At 45.7% G+C, this 13,647-nt stretch overlaps 1 protein-coding gene across 4 annotated transcripts in view; it reads right to left on the bottom strand.

The window, feature by feature from the left end:
* Positions 1-9,683, bottom strand: part of FAM171B (family with sequence similarity 171 member B) — a 38,789-nt gene extending 29,106 nt beyond the window's left edge. For 2 of the 4 annotated variants that reach the window (XM_071434446.1, XM_071434447.1), the window contains exon 1: positions 9,238-9,569. In XM_071434446.1, the coding sequence (XP_071290547.1) occupies positions 9,238-9,427 (190 nt within the window). In that variant the 5' untranslated portion in view covers positions 9,428-9,569. Of the gene's footprint in view, positions 1-9,213 lie in introns of all 4 variants that reach the window. The other 2 variants (XM_071434448.1, XM_071434445.1) reach the window with 2 other exon arrangements.
* Positions 9,684-13,647: the final 3,964 nt, after the last annotated feature.

Here is a 13,647-nt window from a genome sequence, read left to right as displayed (position 1 = left end):
CCAGCCAGACTCTCAGTTACTCTCAAATCAGAGAAAATAAAACCAACAAGTATCATCTTCACCTCTTTCAGCTGCTAATTTAATTTTAATACATTTAGCAAATCTGTCTGGAAGTTTTACCTGGAGTACACCATCCTATGATAATTTAGGGCTCACAATGTGATGCAAGTTCCATGCTTCATTATGGAAAATGGGGTAAAAAGATATACTTTGTCTTGCATGGCATTACATGATAACTCTTGCAGTAAGTGAAAACAGTAATACCAACGATTCTGAAAGTAAAATCAGTTTAGGTAATGAAAGGGCTGCTCTGACATGAAACTAAAACAACCTGAACCCTGAAAGCTACGTGCACACACCAGTGGGAAAATTCAAGCATTAAATACAGGTAAAAGATTAATGAGAAATAAAGAAAATAAAAGTATGTGAAATACAAGAAAACATTTCAGAAGAGGCAGAGGTACTATTAAGGACCACACTGAAGCAAACACACAAAACCCACCTAAATTCAGCTCTTTCCCACAGTAAGCTGCCCCACAGTGAGTCAGTGCTCCAGCTGATCTGCCTACAGCCACACTGTGTTTAGTGAAAGCACCCAAGCCAACACTCAGAGGCACAGGCTGGAGCCCTCATCAATCCCAGAACACTCCACAGACCCCAGAGCACTTTTGGGGTGCAGTGCTCACATCAGTAATGGCTTTCAACCAACCACAGCCTGCTGGGGACATGTTGAAGCAGCTCTGAGATTCTCTGTTCTTCTGTTTCATGAGCTCCTCATGCACATGGCTCAGTGCATGCCTCACACTCATCATAAGCACTGCATCAGGTTCAACACACAGAGAAAGCCCCCAAAATCCCCCACCACAGCTGGCATGCAGCTTAACTTGTGCAACTGCCAGTGGCTCAGGTAAGGCCCACACCAAAACCAGCACATTTCTCAAAATGGGGCAAGGAAAAATCACAAGGTAGAGGGACAAAACTGGTTTTTGCTCTCTAACCCACCACAAGCCACAATTTATTCCATGTAATCTCAATGAGAGGCCACCTCTTGCCTGTTCCCTTGGTAGAAGTGCAGTTTCTTATGCACCTGGCCCTGTCAACAGTAAATGCAGAATGCTGCAGAAAGGGTCATGTGGAAGTCCAGAAGGAAGAACTGACCCTGCAACTGCCTCATTTCCACCTTGTGACAACTGTGCCCTGAAGCCTGACTTCTCTCAGACAGCAGAGACTCTCTTGGAGTCCACAGGATAAAGCATAAACAGGGAAGAGAAAGAAGGACAAGAAATTGAGGGGAAAGAAGGGTTCATGCCTGTCCTTGGTGAGACTTAGGGGGCTTATGCACACACAGACAGGCAAGAACATCACTGCCAGGCCTGTCCACCCCAGCAGGGCACACAGATGGCTTCCAGGAGCTACATCAGGCAGGGCCACACATCACCAGGGTGATGCCATGCAAGTGCCACGAGCTACAATGCACAACCTGCTTACAGCCAGAGGGCACACAGGATCTGGAAAGTCAGGGGAGCTGGTCCACCTGAGACTGGAGGAGACTTTATCCACATCCTCTACAAACAGCTCACAGCTCCTTGTGAAGCTCACAGCAGATGTTTTTGTACTGGCCAGAAGTGCTGGTGGCACACACAGCCCTGCACTCTGGCTGAGAAGCTGTGCTAAGGCAGGAGGTGCTTTGGAGGGTCCTCCACACACAGGAGTGCTCCAGAGCAAGAACCTGCTCACACAACAGTCCATGAATGCCCTGCTGTATGGAAGATCTAAGAGTCATCCCATCCTGACCTAAATCCCCCCAGATTCCAGGGCAGCAAGCTGCCCAAAGGCTGCCCTCTGTAACCTGGTGTAGATGTGAAAGGGAGCTGTGCTCCGTGCTGCAGGCTCAGAATTTGGAAGGACTGCCCTCTCCCTTTCCCAGGAACCCAGCTCTGCTGACAGGATCTGGAATGCCTCTCCCAGCTGAGCACACCCTGAGTGAAACCTGCCCTCCTAAACACCAGGCTTAGGGAGCTCTGCAAGATGAATGCATTCTCTTCTACTTTTCCAACCCCAAATTCCCTAGCTCAGCTTCCCCCAGCAAATACCCTTCCCTAGTGCTCGTTGTAAAGCTGTGCACACTCATACATCCTCCCCTCAAGCCTGTGCTGGCAGGAAAAGTGTTCTCAAACCTTGTGTTTTCTGCTACAAGCAGTGCCAGAGAAGCAAGGCAGGAAATGCAGCAGCTGCTTTGCAGCCCCCTGAATGCAACTCCTTGCAGCCATGTGTGGAAGGGGGCAGTTCATGCAGGAGCTGTGCTGGAACACCCCTGGCAAAGCCAGGACTAGGCAGGAGGAGCTAGACCTGATGGTTTCAACACCCCTGGCAAGCCAAGATTAAGCAGGAGGAACCAGACCTGGTGGTTTCAACCTGCTGAACACAAGAAAGTTATTTGAGAATAAAATAACTCTGATGGTTCAAGGGAAATGGTTGATCACAGAACCTGGGTGCTCCTGCAGCACCCCAGATGTAAAACCTGTGATTCAGGAGTGAAACACAGTCTCAGGAACAATAAAGGAGACACATTTGCTCTGTCACATTGTGCCTCAAGTCCCCACTCATTACAGATGGATACAGTGATGTAAAAATATGCAACTTTCAAGACAACAAAGTAACCCGTGCTGTTTTGCTAAGTTTGACACACCAGGAATTGAGTTTATTTGGAATAAACTTTCCTCTTAGATCTTTGCCTGTGTCTTCAAAGACTTCATCTACTGAGCTAGTTCACAGAGAAAGCTTGCTACAGATCCCCAGTGACCCAGATAGCAGCTGCATTCCAAATTCTCAGCCTGACAGTAATGCTGTGAATGTTTTTACATAGCAATTGCCCTTTGATGGTGCACTTTCTGCCAACAGATTGACAAGAAGCAAACTTTAGCAAAACAAACAAGAGCTGCAAAAACTACCACCTTGCAACAGGCACCTTCCTGCCATCATTAATCCCTCCTTTCCTGCCACTTCTGACCATGTATCCATGGGCCCTGATTCCAAGAATGCCAAAAGACATTGTCTCTCTCAACAATTCCCAAAAAGACATTGTCTCTCTCAGTTCTTCACAATGAAAGCTACTATCAAGGCAAGTTTCCTGAAACCAAGCTTTCTGAAGTACAGAGCATGATGCTGTATAATGTATTACAGGTTTCAGTGAAAGCAAACTTTCAGCTCAGGAGAGATGTCTCTCACTCTTCAGAGCTTCTCAGTACCCCTGTGTTTATGCAGATTCTCTTCCTAAAAAAAAAAAAAAAACAAAAAACCAAAAAAAAAGTAGCACATATTTTTTTCATGTGTGCTTTACCATGAAAAACCCCAAATTCCTCTTTTTCTTGTGTTAGCAACTGAGTGACCTATATCCTGGAGCACGTGCATCTATGAATATTTCTTTTTCCTTATTCATTCCCATTTCCAGCTGCAGATGCTTTATCCCCTCTCAGTGTCCTAATGCCCTCCCTGATATTTGGTGGCATTACCAAGTCCTAGAACAGCACAGAAAGCTCAGACATTTAAGAACATCATCTCCAACAAATCAGGACATGTCCAAGTCTTGCATTGTCTCACCTGGCTGAGAAGCCACCACTGGAAATACCAGAGCTGGGAATCCTGAGAAAAATGAACAGCAGATCAAAGGCCATTTTCTGAGCTGATTTCTATAGGTGGAGTTATCTTAAACCACTAAACCATTTGGCTGGGATGTGCATGTAACACTTCTATTTTCAAGGAAAAGAAACCTTTTCCCTGACACCAGTTATGTTCCAGTATCCACAGGATAAGAGGGTTGTGTTGCTGCTTGTATAAAACAAAAATAATGCCAGCTCTGATCAGAAGCCTCCATTCAGACAGCCCTGGCTCCTTGAGCAGCAACTGTATCCCACATAACTGCTGAGCCATGAAAATGACTGAATTTCCTTCCTTACTGGAATGCTAAAGAATCTCCCACACAGCTTTTAATTCCTCACTCATTTTCCTGTGGTATCTGACTGCAACAAAAGCTCTAAAACAAAACTGGATTGATTGCTGCCCTACTAATCCCCAATCCAGGGACTTTGGGGACAGCGAACCATACAGATTATTCCATCAAGTGACAAAGAAGACAGTCACACTACACCATGGGGTTAAGTGCATTATTATGTGTTATTGCTCAAATTCAAACCCAGACAAATGGAACAAGATACCAGAACCAAATGCTCCTCTAAATACCCAAGTATTAGTATCAGCTACACACCAATATTCAAGTCATTAGGAAAAATATTCTACAGCAAGAAACATGGAACACCATGATTAAAAAAGCAGTAAATCACACAAACACCTTGTTGTTTTGGAGAAATGTTTCTCTTTTGGTGTCTCAAATAAAAAGGAAGCATGAGAAATTCTTCCTGATCATTCCAGTAGGAGGAAACTAAGCCAACATACAAAAGAGTTTAGAAAACTCTGAGCCAGAAATGACTTGTCTACAGCACAGCTTCACATCAGGCAGCCAATGATCATCACATGCAGGCAGACAGTGCTGAGACATGGGCTCAGACCCAAATTCCACAGGCAGCATCCAGGCAGTGCATTTGCCTCCAGCAGGTAAAAAAGTAATCTCTGATTTTCTTCTGCATTTGTCAACAATCACATATTTATCTCATCTGTCTCCACTAACAGGGGTTTGTGTATTAACAAAAAAATACACACAGCAATTCCAAAAAATCCCCTCTCTCCTTTGTTCAGCACCGCTGTTAGCTGCTACAGAATTTCACCCCACAGAACCAAGCTAATCTCCCCACTGCATGCAAAGCTATCTGCTTAAAAAAAAATTTTAAAAAATCACAAAAATCAGGACAAATTCCTTTTTCCCTGAATTCTGGACCAAGAGGCAGATTGGGCATGGTCTATAACAAATAACAGGGCAAGGTTTTTCTTGTTCATGCCGGGATTACAAAAGGTACAGGGACTACCCACACTTGGGGAAAAAAAACCCCTATTTTAAAACATTGTTCAAGTCTAATTTAATGTCTCAACATGGTAAAACGCCTCCAAGATGAAGCTGCTGTATGTCACCCTGTGTAAAGTGACAGTTGCCACTGACACAGCTGCTTTTTCTGCAGCTGCTCATTCAGTGCGTGCCCCAGAGCTGATACAGATAACTATCACTTATTCAATTAGTGGTCCCTGCTCTATTTATAGAGCAATATCTGCATTAGAAAGGGAATAATAATGCCCCACATCAGGATAGCCCAAGCCTCATGAACATTAAAAAATGTAACTCTCAGCTCCTGTGAAGAATGCACCTCAATAAAGATAAAGAAAAGGGAACATGGAAAACAAAACCAGATTGGCCTGGATCAGAGCCAGGACTATAATTCACTGAATTCTGTGCTCAAGCCTGCTGACCTCAATGATGAATATCTGGGGCTCCTAGAGGTTTCTCTTCAATTGCTCCCGCACACCAGAGCCCAGATTTCCAAGCTGCCACAAGGAAAATGCAAAAAATCACTAAGAACAAGGAAGAACCAAGGCAGGTTCTCCACTCCAGCAATCACCACCCTAAGCAGAGAGGCCTGTCTTTCTCACTCTCCAATTTTTTTATTTTCTTCTTTAATTTGGAAGAATGCCTGTATCTGTGAGATGTGACAAGTCAGAATAACTCCATGAACTGGGTCCCTCTTGGATGTGTTCTCTGCCTTGTTACAGAATTTACTTATTTCTCTTGGCAGTGGCAAGTTTGCTGCTGTTTTCAGGGGAAAAAGAAAGATGAACAAAAAGTCATGAAGTGCCACTACCTTCTCCCTGCTGCACTTCCATGTCAGCACAGAGTGTGCACCCCAGACTCTGCCCACAGCTGTGCTGACTTCAGCATCCCTCCTCAGCCAGCACAGCAATCCCAGCGGCAGGAGCCGCTTAAATCCGGGAGGGAATTGATCTGTAAAACGCTGTAATGAGCTTCGACAGAACAGGGCCATCGATAGGGGAACACACGTCAAAGGGCAGCAGGCTGAGAGCTCCAGCCCTGCCCTGTGCCCTGCCGGCCAGGCAGGATAAACCTGCTCTGCTGGGCAGCTCTGGGGTCCCCATCACCCTGCACAAACCCAAATTCAGGCAGGATAAACCTGCTCTGCTGGGCAGCTCTGGGGTCCCCATCAACCTGCACAAACCCAAATTCAGGCAGGATAAACCTGCTCTGCTGGGCAGCTCTGGGGTCCCCATCACCCTGCACAAACCCAAATTCAGGCAGGATAAAGCTCCTCGTTCACCATCACCCTGCACAAACCCAAATTCTCTCAGTCCCCATCATCCTGCACAAACCCAAATTCTCTCGATCCCCATCACCCTGCACAAACCCAAATTCAGGCAGGATAAACCTGCTCTGCTGGGCAGCTCCAGGGTCCCCATCACCCTGCACAAACCCAAATTCAGGCAGGCTCCTCCTCAGTCCCCATCACCCTGCACGACCCCAAATTCAGGCAGGATAAACCTGCTCTGCTGGGCAGCCCTGGGGTCCCCATCACCCTGCACAAACCCAAATTCAGGCAGGATAAAGCTCCTCATTCACCATCACCCTGCACAAACCCAAATTCTCTCAGTCCCCATCACCCTGCACAACCCCAAATTCAGGCAGGCTCCTCCTCAGTTCCCATCACCCTGCACAAAGCCAAATTCTCTCGGTCCCCATCACCCTGCACAACCCCAAATTCAGGCAGGCTCCTCCTTGCCCTGAGGTCCCCATCACCCTGCACAAACCCAAATTCAGCAGGCTCCTCCTGGATGGCAGAAGGCAGAGCTGCCTCCAGCCCCTGCAGCTGCAGGAGTGGCCCCTTGCCCTGGGGGATGGCTCTGCTGGAAAGGCAACAGCCTTTTAGCCCTCCTACCTGGCAGCTGTGAACCATCCGATGATCATTTAACACTAAAAGACATTAGTGTCCATTATAGATATGTCTGGAGTCCTCTTCTCCTTCTAAAAATGTCCAAAATGTCAATAAAGCAAAAATTGCTTACATGCTTTGCTGAAATGCCGCACAAAAAAACCAAGGGTGCTCAGTAGCTTCTTCAGAGCAATAAAAGTTTCAGAGCAGCAATTAGCTTATCTTTTTCAAAGTCTACCATTGGCTTTTTTCAGCTTTTATAAAAGAAAAATAATTAATCAAGATCATGTAGAAATCCAGCCAACAAGTGAAATAAACCTTTTTCTATATGTAAGCCTAACATAAACAAATGCTGACAACCAGCTCAAATAATAACTTTTAACATTCATAAATTGAGAGTGATCATGATGAAAGCTGTGGACTAGGAGACACTTTCTGGACTCTCATACCTCAAAAAAGCAAATAAAAGAAAGCAGCAAGAGCTGGGCAGGTGGGCCTGCAAAAACAACAGCAAACCAAGAGAAGAGGCATCAAAATGTTAGATACCAACAAAGACCTTGGCCAGGGCTGAAGGAGATAAGGTAACAGAGCTTCTTGAAAAGAAATCAATACCTGAAACCAAAGAGGATCATTGAATTAGAAAAAACTGTCCTTCTGGTTTTGTTTTTTTTTTTTGGCACTCAATTTTTAATGAGCAAAATGTTCACTGCCCAAGCCAGAAATGCTGCCAATGCCTTTTAAGTGGTGTTTGCTTGGTGATTAATGGTATATTCTACTAAAAGTATGATAAGAAGCAAACTAATGAAAAATCATCAGAGGAAATGAAAAAAAAAAAAAAACAAAACAAGGACCAAGATGTTCATCAAATGCTCTTCTTCAAAATGCTACAGTTTTAAATGTTTGGAAGACAATAATAAAAACAAACCCAAACCCACACAAAAAAAAAGACCTGAAGAGTAAATAAAGGCATTTTGGAGTGTATAAAGAAAATTTTAAGACTCTGTTCATTTTCTATCAAATCTAGTTACTTATCCTACATCTTAAAGAATTTGCAAGCAAATACTGCTATTTAATATCTTTGCTTGTATTTCCTAATTAACAAATATACATCGGCAGCGTTGCAAATTGGCTTCAATTCAGGAAAATATTAACCATCTGCCTAAGCACATTTTATACCTTCCTGAAGTCAGCTGGAAACAGAAGCATGCATGCCTATATGCTAAAAATGAAACATATGCTCCAGTGATATGCTGAAATGGAGCCTTGGTGTTAAAAGGTCTTAATTCATGCTTGAAACCATCTTGAAATTCTTTGGTGAAAGGCGGTATGGCAAGAAAAATAGTGGGTTTATCCTCATTTGAGCCCCTAAACTTCAGACTATACATATATTTTTTAAACCAGATGACAGTACAGTCACGTCATTATTCACTCTGGTTCTGCAAAGGGGTACCCCCAAAATATCTGGCTGCAAAACCAAGGCCTGAAGCTGAAACATGCACATTATTTCCGTGCTCTTGGGTAAGCATCTGCAGAGGGGCTGCAAAAACTAACGAGCTCAGCAGCCCCATCACTCATTTGACAGGCTCAAGATGCTCGCACACGTATCAGCTGGGTTATTTTTAAAGCGACGCAGGAATATACACAGAAATATACACGGAAATAAACACCCGTCTATGAGACACGCATATACATTTCTATTGCACGGACGCTCGGCTGGCTCCCTGGGGCCATTCCTGCCAGCCAGCAGCAATCCCTGGAGCCCCGCTAGCCAAGGTGCGGGTCAGTGCCCGCTCCTGGGGACAGCAGCCATCCATCCCGCAGGGGAGGAACGGGGATGCAGGGGAAGGGTCGGTACCGGCTGAGGGCTCGGTACCGGATGCAGGGATGGGGTCGGTAACTGATGCGGGGATGGGATCGGTACCGGATGCAGAGATGGGATCGGTACCGGATGCAGGGATGGGGTCGGTAACTGATGCAGAGGAGGGTTCGGTACCGGATGCGGGGATGGGCTCGGTACCAGATACAGAGATGGGATCGGTACCGGATGCAGGGATGGGATAGGTACCGGATGCAGAGATGGGGTCGGTACCGGACGCAGGGATGGGTTCGGTAACTGATGCAGAGACGGGGTCGGTACCGGACGCAGGGAAGGGGTCGGTGCCTGATACAGGGATGGAGTCGGTAACGGATGCAGGGAAGGGGTCGGTACCGGACGCAGAGGAAGGTTCGGTACCAGATGCAGGGATGGGGGCGGTACCGGACGCAGGGATGGGGTCGGTACCGGCGGCAGAGGAAGGTTCGGTACCGGATGCAGGGAAGGGTTCGGTACCTGATACAGAGGAGGGTTCGGTACCTGATGCCGCGGCGGGGGCGCCCCCGGGCAGCGCCGCTCGCTGCTGCTGCGGGCGGGTGGCGGCGGCGGCGGCGGCGGCGGCGGGGGGCGGCCGCCCCATCATCACCATCATCATCACCATCAGCACGGGCAGCAGCGCGGCCGCCAGCCCCGGGAGCAGCGCGGAGAGGCGCCCGCAGGTGCCCGGCATGGCGAGCAGCCCGCGGGCAGCGGAGGCATATTGCGGGAGCGCGGCCGGCGCAGCGCTCCGCACCCGCGGCCCCGGCTCTGCAGCGGCGGCGACGCTGCCCGCCCGCCCACCGACGTGCCGGGGCGGGGCCGAGCGGGGCCGCCTCCCCCAGGTGCCCGGGATGTCGCCGCCCCCCTGCCCCCGGTGCCCGGGATGTCGCCGCTCCGAGGCCGCCCGCTCGCGTCGCCCCCCGCGCTTGCTGCCGGCGATAGCGGTGTCAGTGAGCCACGGGAGCACGGAATCCACTGGGAAGGCTGGGAAAGGCCTCCGAGGTCACTGAGTCCAGCCTGTGGCCCAAGAGCGCCGTGTCGAGCCCTGAGGGCCACCTCCAGGCTGTCCTTAAACACCCGCAGGGATGGTGACTCTGCCGCCTCTCTGGGCAGCCCGTTCCGATGTCTGATCACCCTTTCTGCGAAAAATTCTGCCTAATGTCCATCCCAAGCCTCCCCTTAAGCTGTGCCCTCTCGTCCTGAGCCCATCTGGCTTCTGCTGCTGCTTTCAGGGAGCTGCAGGAGCGGCGAGGTGTCCCCTGGGCCGCCTTTTCCCCAGAATAAACACGCCCGGCTCCCCCAGCTGCTCCTCAGGCCCTTCTCTGGCCTCACAAACACATGTATACACATTCCAATTTCACTTTTGTGCATCCTTAATTCTAAAAACTGCATTCAGGAGAGAGAGCTAAAATGTTTATTCTCTATACTGCTGATCGGTGCAGTGTTGGGTATCAGGAACTGCTGATAGGAATAAACATGATAAACATGCACACGAGGCAGGGAGATGGCTGTGTGCAGGATCAAGGCTTTAGGAGATGTAATGTCATTTTCCAGGCTGTCACAGCGACTGGAACACACGCCTGATGAGGGAGCTGGGTGTATCCAGCTGGGTGTATCCACACAGCCCAGGGTGGGTAATGGAAAACCACTGCAGTCACAGCAGATAAGGCTGGGGAAAAACCCCAAAACCCGAGGAAAAGGAGCACATCCAGACAAACCAAAGTGCCCGGAGCAGGCAGCCCCACCTGTGTGCCCGGGAGCTGAGCACACACTGGGATCAGCCCCAGGGGCTCACACTGCCCGTGCCAGGATTCCAGGGAGGCCAACATCCCATTCTCTGTGAGCACTTACAGAACAGGTGAACGCTAAATCTTCAGTGGATGTTGAAATGGTGAATAGAAACTTCTTTGGAAAGTATAAAATTATTTGGATTGCCTTCGAATAAACAAAGATCAGTCAAATAAAAGGTTTATTTTAGACACTAGAACATACTAGGCCAAATCCTGTCATTTTCAGATCGCAGAAAATTTCTTCATTGAAAGAGAAACGGAGGAATAGAGTCACAAACTGTAGCAGGGTATAAATTTGCCCATACTGAAAGGAAGAACTGACAGGTTACTGTGCATATTTTCAACATATCTCTTATAAAATCTGAAAAAAAAAATATTTTTCCTTATGCCTCCAGTGATTCTATACAGTACAAAGTAATTATTTCACTGCCATTAACAACGACTTGAAATATATTTTGGACATAGTAAATACAATTTGCTTTTATTGCAGTTGCTGATAGTCCATTGGCACCATTTTGGAACAGTCACTGCTTGCAGGGTAGTGGGAAATGCACATTCTCCTCAGCAGGTACTTCTCAATAATATTCTTTATTGTCAATCTGTCAATCTCTTTTTTCTTAATCAGCACCAAAAAAAAAACCTTTGCCATGAAGACCTGATTTCATTTTGACTTTTCTTGAAAGGCAGCAAAGGACCACAAAAACCAGACAAATAAAACAATCATTTATTTCATGTGAAACTCCTCCAGGAGCTCATAAAGAAAAAAAAAAAATCTCTTTTTAGTTTAGCAGACATGCTCAGTGCCTATTTGCTTAATTAGCATCCTCTCACCCAGCTTCCTAATTTAACCTTTTATGTGGGCACTGGGAAGGAAAAGTGGCTGTTCCTGCACAGCCACTCTTAGAGCTGAATTAATTTTGGATTCCCTGCAACTGTTTGTGGTCCCAGGTGGAAGAAAGGGACCTGCAGAAAACTTGCTGCTGCTGCTGCTGCTCTGAGCTTCCTTTGTTCAGGAATTTGTCTGGTGACTGAGGGTGTGGCAGATCACAAATTCATTCCCAAATGTTTGCAGACGTGAGCTTTTAACAAGATATAAATTATTTGCTGAGGAATAGTTGAACCAACTTGGCAGCTGGAACATTTTAAATTAATTTTGATGATATGAATATGCACAATTATTCATTTATAAAGTTCTGGGGGGGAAGAAATCTGTTAAATGTGTGATAAAAGCTTTCTTGAAAATGGCTCCAAATGGGGAATAACATGTGGAAATTAATTGTCTGTATTACATTTAGAAAAATTACTAGGAAAAATCAGGATACACAATAACATTAATTTCAGAAAAAAATGCAATCACAATCAGGATTTTCTTCTTAAACAAATTTTCTTTGAAGAAATGAAGGTTTGTTGTGATTTATTTCAACTACCTGAGTATTCTCTTGAGGAATTGTGTCCAGCAGTAACTCCTGCAGTCATTAAAGGTTGTTACACACTCCTCAAACTGCAGAGAAATTACAACCATTGCCATCAACCACTGAACTTGGCATCTGCTGTTGTGCCAGGGCTGAAAATGTGTGCACAACTGACCCAGAAATGTCAATCTGTGTGGACTCTGCAAAACTCTCAAAAGCAGTGCCACACAGGCCAGGTCTGCATGTAAAACTACAAATAACGTCAATTACAATGGGGTATTTTACTGTCAATATTCTTCTCACATTTTCAAGATCTGTTTTGTGCTTTTGTGTCCTGCAAACCGAGTCTTAGCATGTCCTGAGTGTTTGTCAAGAGGGGTAATAATTCAGCACCAGACTTTCAGGAGGTTTATCAGGAAGATGCAGTGGAACAGATTGATTGTGAAATACCTTGTGAGAAGATGGGCAGCTGACAGCACTAACCTCAATTCTTTATGCAGATCAGACAATCTATTGATGAGAAGTTCCTATAAATATTTTTTTTCAAATTATTTCCAATTGTTCACAATGTTCTTGAGAATGTCTGAACCGGGGATTTAAAAATATTAATGTACTGATATGCAGTGAAGTATTAATGTATTAGCAATTAATTTACAAACGAACTAATGATCAAAACACACAGTGAAGCATCATTCAGGTGTGCAAAGAGCCAAAGCACAGCAGCAGAGCTCCAGTGGAGTGGTGTAAATGCAAATTACCTCGAGGCATGGGCCACCATCTTACCTGAAGTGGCTACACCATAAAATGGGAACTTGAAAAAGCACTCTGTTGCCTTGTTCCTGCAATGAGACAGCTGTTGTCACTAATTTCTCAATAATAATATATTAATTTGGGGCTGCTAGGCAGATGTAGTGCTCCCTGTGCTGCTCTCCAAGTGCAGGTATCTTATTTAACAGGAACCAGGCCTGTGTTGGCTGCAGGGTGTGTTGAACAAAGGCTAAGAGCCATGTTTGGCTTTTAACAAACATCTTTGCTGCTGTCGTGTTTCCTACATCAGGTACAGCTACTGTGACATCAGTGGGAGGTGTAAATAAACTACAAATATCAGATTTTCACCTTTTCTGTCTCCTTTATCACTCTTCCCTTTAGGTTGACAAATTCTCTACTAGCAAGCCAGGGAACTCACTAGTTTGGAGTTTTTCTGAAGTGTTCACAATCTCACATTTATTTCTCACTGTTTTATCAATAAAACACACTCATGTATGCCTTTATTGTGACACAAAATATTGCTGTCACCCCACTCACACAGGTGAGTATGACTGGTAATCAGAAAAAATGTAACACTGAGATAAAATGAGACTAAATATACAACAAGGAAAGAAACTCCAGCTCTCTGAGAATTTTCCTAACCTCAGGACAAGATGCCATCATTTTTTACAGCAATTTGGCACCTATAAAGTCTAAAATATTTATTTCTGGTATGCAGAAATTTCTGCTGGTAATCAGTTTGATGGTGATAGAATATAGTCTGTGACTAGATAATTTTTCTTACTTTTACAAGATTTTTTGACTCAAGGTGCCACTTGAGGTGCGAACCTAAAAGTTGTGTAAATGTAAGGTTTTTTAATTAAGCACGTAATTGTGGAGTACAAATATACATTATGAAATATTTCTGGTGAATTAAATGCATTTAAAAAATACAGCTAAAA

This window comes from Agelaius tricolor, unplaced genomic scaffold (assembly GCF_023055355.1).
Source record: "Agelaius tricolor isolate 1412-34295 unplaced genomic scaffold, bAgeTri1.0.p SCAF_10, whole genome shotgun sequence".
Taxonomy (NCBI): domain Eukaryota; kingdom Metazoa; phylum Chordata; class Aves; order Passeriformes; family Icteridae; genus Agelaius; species Agelaius tricolor.
Note: the sequence above shows the minus strand (reverse complement) of the source record. Positions and strands in the feature narration are given on the sequence as shown.